This window comes from Myotis nattereri (genome assembly GCF_964212035.1).
Source record: "Myotis nattereri genome assembly, chromosome: 11".
Taxonomy (NCBI): Eukaryota; Metazoa; Chordata; class Mammalia; order Chiroptera; family Vespertilionidae; genus Myotis; species Myotis nattereri.
In genome coordinates this window covers 16,448,684-16,455,706 of record NC_138086.1, presented here as the reverse complement: position 1 = coordinate 16,455,706, position 7,023 = coordinate 16,448,684, and the positions used below count along the sequence as shown (strand labels likewise).

The following is a 7,023-nucleotide window of genomic DNA, read 5'->3' as shown; positions in this document are numbered from 1 at the left end:
TACCAATATTTATTTTCTGATTTTTTAAATAAATGTTTTATTTTAAATAAATAAATGTTTTTCTCATTTGTCATTCTTTATCCTTTTTAAGGTCAGAGACTGCATTTTGTTCTTCTGAGTATGTCCAGCATCATTTTAACATGTTAGTTTTTTAACAATGTATGTTTAATTAATGAAATCCTTAAATATTCTCTTTTCTAAAATTTTTATTTATTAATTTTAGAGAGAGAAAGAGAGAGGAATTGGGAGAGAGGAATGGAGAGAGAGAAAATTGATTTGTTGTTCCACTTATTTATGCATTCATTGGTTGATTCTTGAAAATGCCCTGACTGGGGATTGAACAGGCAATTTTGGCATATTGGGAGGATGTTCTAACCAACTGACCTACCCAGCCAGGGCTTAAACATTCTCTTTGTTGTCTTTTGGATATTTCTTTAATTTATGTTCCTTGAACCATTTTCATCTTCATAGAGAAAACCATATATCTTATTCTAAAAATTATTAGATGTTTCCAGTGGGGTCCCCAAGGCTTGGAGAATCTTTAATTTGATAACCATTTTCAGTAGGAAGAGAATAAATAACAAGCCATCACGCCAAATACTATTAACTAATTAATAAAGGAAAATGAAAAATATACCTTTCCTTGGCAAGAAAAGGAAGTGCAATAAAGATGCTATATTTCAAATGTACTTGCATGTCCCTAGGAACTAAATTATTTTAGTTATTAGTTTAATAAACATTACACATTTAGTATATACTGATTTATAATTGTAGTAGTAAAAGCTACTATTTGGAACAAGAAGCGATTTACTATGTTGAGTCCCTGTTCCATTAGTTAGTTCTGTAGAAAAGAAGGTTCCTTAAGTCTCAGGTTCCTTATCTGTACAATGGAACTAAAATTAAATGAGATTACATAAAGGGATTAGTGCTGTACCTGGTACAAAGCATGTAAATGGTAATTGTCATCATCATCATCATCATCATCATCATCATCATCATCACCACCTTTCTCAAGAGGTTACTTCGGTGACATTATTATATAAGTACATTCACAAAACTTTGCAAATTATGAATATAAGCACTAGATACTATGACTTACATGAATAAGTTTGCCATTTATTGTTTACTTTGCTAGAAATGAAACACTGTCTTTAAATATATCAGTTTTTGAGATTTCCTATTCCTTGGCATTTGGCGATCAGTCATGCTTCAGAGAATCCCTTTTATCACTGTGAGCACCCATGAAAGATTGATAAATTGGCAAGAAGGAGTAAATGCCTCCTTGCCTTTTTATGCCACCGAGGGAGAATGTCACTCAATGCAGAAGGAACGCCTCTCTCTTGTTTACCTAACTGTGAAAGTGGCTTGAAAAAGCTAAAACTGCTCTTTGGCCACGGGGTAGACAGGCTCAGAGGCAGTAATTTCATCTGCTCAGTGGTACTACCACTGTGCTTTATCACCTCCCTGCCAGCTTGGCCACGGCACACTGCTCCGCTCCGTGTGTTGAATGCCCCGTTTTCCTGATTTCTCCGCTCTGTCGCTATTAAGAACATAAACAAAATCTCAGAAACTTCCAGGTGGTTCCGGCGTTGGGACTGAGAAATCTGCGCAGATAAGATAGGCTTCTGGTGCAGCGAGGAGACGCCCACTGGAGGCCAGAACCCACAGGGACCGAGTGCGGTGTGCCCCAGGGCGCCGCAGGCTCGTCCGGATCCTTCGGGCTGGACACGGGGCGTGCACGCAAATATTAGCGGAATAAATGTTCACACCACCGCACTACGTGCCTGGAGTCACCCGCATCCCAACCCAGAAAACAATCGAGCTGCGAGAGCTGAATGAGCACGCAACTTAGCAAATATAAAATCTATCTTGTTTCATGCGTCTACAGCAATAAAAAGTTTTTATTTTTTTAAAGCCTCGCGTGTTTTTGCTTTTTGTTTTTCTTTTCAAGAACGTTCCTCTGACTTTTACCATTGGAACTTCACCATGAGGATCAAACAGCAGCAGAGCAGAGAGAGAGACTTTTCAAAGTCTCTTCCCAACGTTATTTGGAGGAGAACAGCAAAGGCCCCACTTTCCTGTGCTCCGGTTCCAAACCTGCGTATCCGTTTCGGGTCCGAGAGAGTTTCTGGCAGCTCCCTTATCTGGGGGGCGGGAGGAGGGGTGGGGAGGAAGGAAGAGGGGCGCTGGGGTCAAAGCTCCCGCCCCTCAGGAAGCTCGGAAGAGAAAAAAGAATGGGCAGGGGCGGTCACGACCGTCCAGGCCACCCCGGGTGGTGGCACACAGAGCCAGCGCGCTCTGCAGCTCCCGCCTTTGCAAGCTGCGCTCCCAGGCACCGGGCGCCGGGGCAGCCGGGGCAGCCGAGGCAGCGCGCGCACGCGCACTCCGCGGCCCCGCGCCCGCCCGGGCGTTGCAGCCCACGTGTTGCTTGTTGTCGGCGCCACAGGTTCCCCACCTGCGCCGGGCGCTCGGGCCGCTCCGCCCCGGCCGGCGGGCGCTCAGGGACCGCGGGGTGGGCGGGCCCGGGGCCGGCGCGCGGCCTCACCCCCCGCGCTAACTCCGCCTCTTGAAGCGCGGCGGCTCCCCGGCTCCCGCCCGCGTCCTCCTCCCGGCGCCTGCCCGCCCCTGGCGCCCGGGTGGTAGGAAACGCTCCCGAGTCTAACTCGACGTGTCCGGAAAGCCCGGGCCAGTTTCCCTTTCATTCCGCGGCCGCTGCTGCCAGCCGCGCGGCTCCCGGAGCCCCGCGGGCGCTGCCGCCGGGGGTGAGGCACCTGGGGCCGCGGGCACCATGCTGGACCCTTCTTCCAGCGAAGAGGAGTCGGACGAGGGGCTGGAGGAGGAGAGCCGCGAGGTGCCGGTGGCGGCCGGCGGTTCGCAGCGAGCGCTGCCCGCTCCGGCTCGGGAAGGGCGGCGGGACGCGGCGGGGCGCGCGGGCGGCGGTGGCGCGGTCAGACCCGGGAGCCCGAGTCCCTCGGTGATCAGCGAGGGGCGAGACGAGCCCGAGAGGCAGCTGGATGAGGAGCAGGAGCGGAGGATCCGCCTGCAGCTCTACGTCTTCGTGGTGCGATGCATCGCGTACCCCTTCAACGCCAAGCAGCCCACAGACATGGCCCGGAGGCAGCAGAAGGTGAGTTGCGGACAGGACCGCGCGCCTCCTGGACTTGCCCCTCCCGGGGCGGGGAGCGCTCGGGCCGCGGTCCCTCTGCCCCACGCAGGACGCTGTGTTTTTGTTAGTCTTGGAGGCAGGGGGACCTTTGCGGGGAGGACAGGGTCTTAGCCCCCCCTGGGAGTCGGTGGCAGCGGACGCATCTTCGCCCCGGGCTTGGCAGACTCTGTCAGCTTGGCGTCCGTGAGACCGAGACGGACCGGGCAGCGCCGGCCCTGCGGTGGGGCGCCCGGCGGGCTGGGCTCTGGCCCGGTTCGAACGCAGCCCCCGTGAACTTGAATTTCTCGCTGCAGCGGCGCCTCCTGCTCGCCTAGCCCAGCTGGAGCTGGACCTGGCCGGAGGTCGGAATGAGTGTAGCGAGTGGGATCCGGACACTTGCGTTGGTCAGAGGGGAGTCTCCACTAAGGCGAAGGGGTGGGAATGTTCCTCGGTGACTAAAAAGAAAACCCAAAGTAAAATGGACAGGCTTCCTATACTGCTTTATAAACTAGGACCTCGGATCTAAACACTGCAAAAGGTACGCAGCTTTGTGGAGGTACCGTGAGTTAGTAATTCCTGGGCCAGCCAGGCCCAGTGAAACGCACTACTGATACAAATTAAGGATTGGCTCATAACCACTTCAAAACAAATATCCCCTCCCTGTCCCCCGCTCCCGCCCCCCAAGAGGTAAGGAGTTTGTTTCGGGTGTAATGCATGCCAAAGACCCCAGGGATTGAATGTTCTGTAGCAGACAAAAGTAATGGCTCAAATTGCCTTAACTGGCTGTTTTCAACAGAAACGGTGTAGTAGACAGTCTCGCTAATACAGTGGTTCTCAACCTTGGCTGCACATTAGAATCACCTGGGAATCTTGTTAAAATCCTGATTTCTGGGCCTCATCCTCCGGAAATTCTGTTTCTTTGTTACTAATGATGAGGCCCAGAAATCAGGATTTTAACAAGATTCCCAGGTGATTCTAATGTGCAGCCAAGGTTGAGAACCACTGCTCTAATAGAATGCTGAACCCAGATTATTCTTAGAAGGTTCAGTAGAAACATATAGCAGTCTCCTTGGTTTGGGACAAGATGTGGAGACCTAGAGAGATTGCCCAAGGCATGCATACCTGGATGCACAGGTGTTTGTTAGTTTCCTGGAGTAGTAACTTTAGCGTGTGAGGCACTTGGAAATTTGGAGAGCTTTCGAATTGAATTTTGAAAGCCTGCATTTCAGTGTCAGTGCAGTCTTCCCACACCATCCTAACCCTGTGTGCCCATCCTCTTAAAACAGGCCCAACCTGAGCAGCTGTTTTGAATCATTCATTTTCAGGGCAAGCTTATAGGATGCTTCTCTGCATCTGGAAGCTAATTACACAGATCCTTCAAATACCTAACCCTCTTCAGATTCACAACCCCAGAGATGGAAAAGAGGTAGGGATCCTCTGAGAGGTAGGGATCGTGTCAGAGTAGCATTCCTAATCCCAGACCAATTAGCATAACTGATGATACCATTCCTCAGGTCAGATTTGAGTGCACCTGGGAGTTTTGGGAGCCTTCCATTCACTCCTAGGCCAGTACCATACTTTCTCGTCTGTAGCTTGCTGTGGAGATGCAGTCCCCTCTAACCTCTTCTGAATTCTGTAGGCCAAATGACTTTCAATTTCAGTAGCCATTCTTAAACCAAGTGTAACTTTTGACAAGTATAGGTGCCCCCCAAATGTATTCACACACTTTGAATAATTATAAAGGCAGTGTTTATTAAGATACATTTCATTTTCAAAATTGAGCTATCAGCTGTTAAAATGTGTATACATTTTTGGGGGCACGCTGTGATAAGTGGTCATATCAAGTTTACGAATATCATCCATTCTCCAGTGTTTTTCACTCATACTGCATTGACACTTATTTTTGGTGCGTTAAAGTCTTAAAAAAACAAAGTTTGGTGACATTAAGATGCTGTCCTATTTGGAATATTATCTTTGAAAATAAGTGTTTGCAACTTATTAGTAGCTGACTTATACTGTGTGTTCTTGCTGGGTTTTGGTAACGAAACAAACTCTCCCTTGCTTGTTGAGCTAGGGCAGATCTCTCTAACACGGCCTGTTTAATTACAGACATGCCTCAGATGTTGCCGGTTCCCTTCCAGACCACCTCAATAAAGCCAGTCTTAATCTTTTGCTGCTGGAGGGTCTTGCCTTCAATTTGCACCACCTCCTCCCCCAAAACAAAAATGCCCCAAACCCACACATCTGTGAAGTGCAATAAAGCGGAGCGCAGTAAAATGAGATATGCCCTGTAGAGTGTAGAATGTCTCTCCAGAAATTGTGTTGGCAAACAGGTGCTTTCCCAACACTACTGCATATGTTCTGTTCAAAAATAATTTGGAATACTTGGAAATTTTTCTAAATGTTGAGAGCATTGAGTGCGGTCAGATTAACTTTTGTGAATTTATTATTATTATTATTATTATTAAGGAAGAAACCCCACAACAATCTAAGTCGTTCTTTTTTTTTATTTTTTTTTTAAAATATATTTTATTGATTTTTTACAGAGAGGAAGGGAGAGAGATAGAGAGTTAGAAACATCGATGAGAGAGAAACATCGACCAGCTGCCTCCTGCACATCCCCCACTGGGGATATGCCCGCAACCCAGGTACATGCCCTTGACCAGAATCGAACCCAGGACCCCTCAGTCCGACGCTCTATCCACTGAGCCAAACCGGTCTCGGCAATCTAAGTCGTTCTATTAGTCGAACTTATTCAAAAGGCACCTCATGCTTTTTTTTTTTTTTTTTTAAACATGTTATTTGCTAAGGGGAGCTGGAGCTATTCTTGACAGTCAGATTTCCTCCTGGACAAAATGAAATGGGAATAAACTATATTTTTGCAAATTTGATGCACAAGCCAGTCTTGAATTATACAGTTGGGTTATATAGATGAAATAACAGGATAATTACAAAATCACCATCTATTGTATACTTTTATACTGTCTTCAAGTAGGCAGACAGCCCATAAAAGGATTTAATAGCTTAAATTGTTGTCATTGAAATGCATATTGCTGCTCACTTTTTTTTTTTATTGAATTGGTTAATAAAATTATACAGGTTTCAGGTATGCAGTTCTACAACACATCATCTGTATATTGTATTGCGTGTTTCCCACCTCACGTCACTTCTTTCAACTTTGTGAATTTAGAACTCAGAAATTGGGATCTGAAAGGGTCCTCATTTTATAAATGAAGAAAATTAATCGGAGATAAGAGCCTTCCCTTGCCAGTCAGAGCCCTCTCACTGTTAGGGCTGGTGAGCCTCTGAGGAGCGCAATGTTGTTTTTCAATTGGGTGCAGGGGCCCACAAGGCTAGTGAAGGGCTCATCCGTGAGCTGCTTGAGAAAGCTTCATAGCTTTAAACTCACAGTTGACTAAAACACGCCTGTCTTTGGTTTTGGCTGGGAAATTTCAGCGCTGAGGAACAACAGTCGTCACCCTATGCCCGTTAGACCCTCTGACTGACTTTCCAGGAAATTCTGGGTGGTGGTGGTGGGGTGTGGACCGGGCACTGAGAAGGCTCTGTACCAGGTGGGCACACTTCCCAAGTGGACATACATAATATGGATGTGAAGTAAATTGCCAATGGCCAAGTAGCTTTGTCTGAGTAGTGCTTAAAGCCTCTGGTGCTTCTTTACCTTGATTACCTTGGCACCATCACACTGCAAAGGGCAGTAAAGATGAACTTTGGGTGGTTCTCTATCATTGGGTAAAGGTGGGATCAGTGTTGAAAAGGGAAAACAGTGACACAGATAAAGCAAGCCAGTTATTGCTTTAGGCGATTTGTTTGTTGAACCTTTGGAAAACATTGAGATCCAGGAGGAAAAAGTGATAAAA

At 47.3% G+C, this 7,023-nt stretch overlaps 1 protein-coding gene across 3 annotated transcripts in view; it reads left to right on the top strand.

Moving 5' to 3' along the window:
• Window positions 1-2,627: 2,627 nt before the first annotated feature.
• The window catches only part of CADPS2 (calcium dependent secretion activator 2), a 480,839-nt gene continuing 476,443 nt past the window's right edge, over window positions 2,628-7,023 (top strand). For all 3 annotated transcript variants that reach the window (XM_081101756.1, XM_081101755.1, XM_081101754.1), the window contains exon 1: window positions 2,628-3,127. In XM_081101756.1, coding sequence (XP_080957882.1) covers window positions 2,789-3,127 — 339 coding nt within the window. In that variant the 5' untranslated portion in view covers window positions 2,628-2,788. The remainder of the gene's footprint in view (window positions 3,128-7,023) is intronic.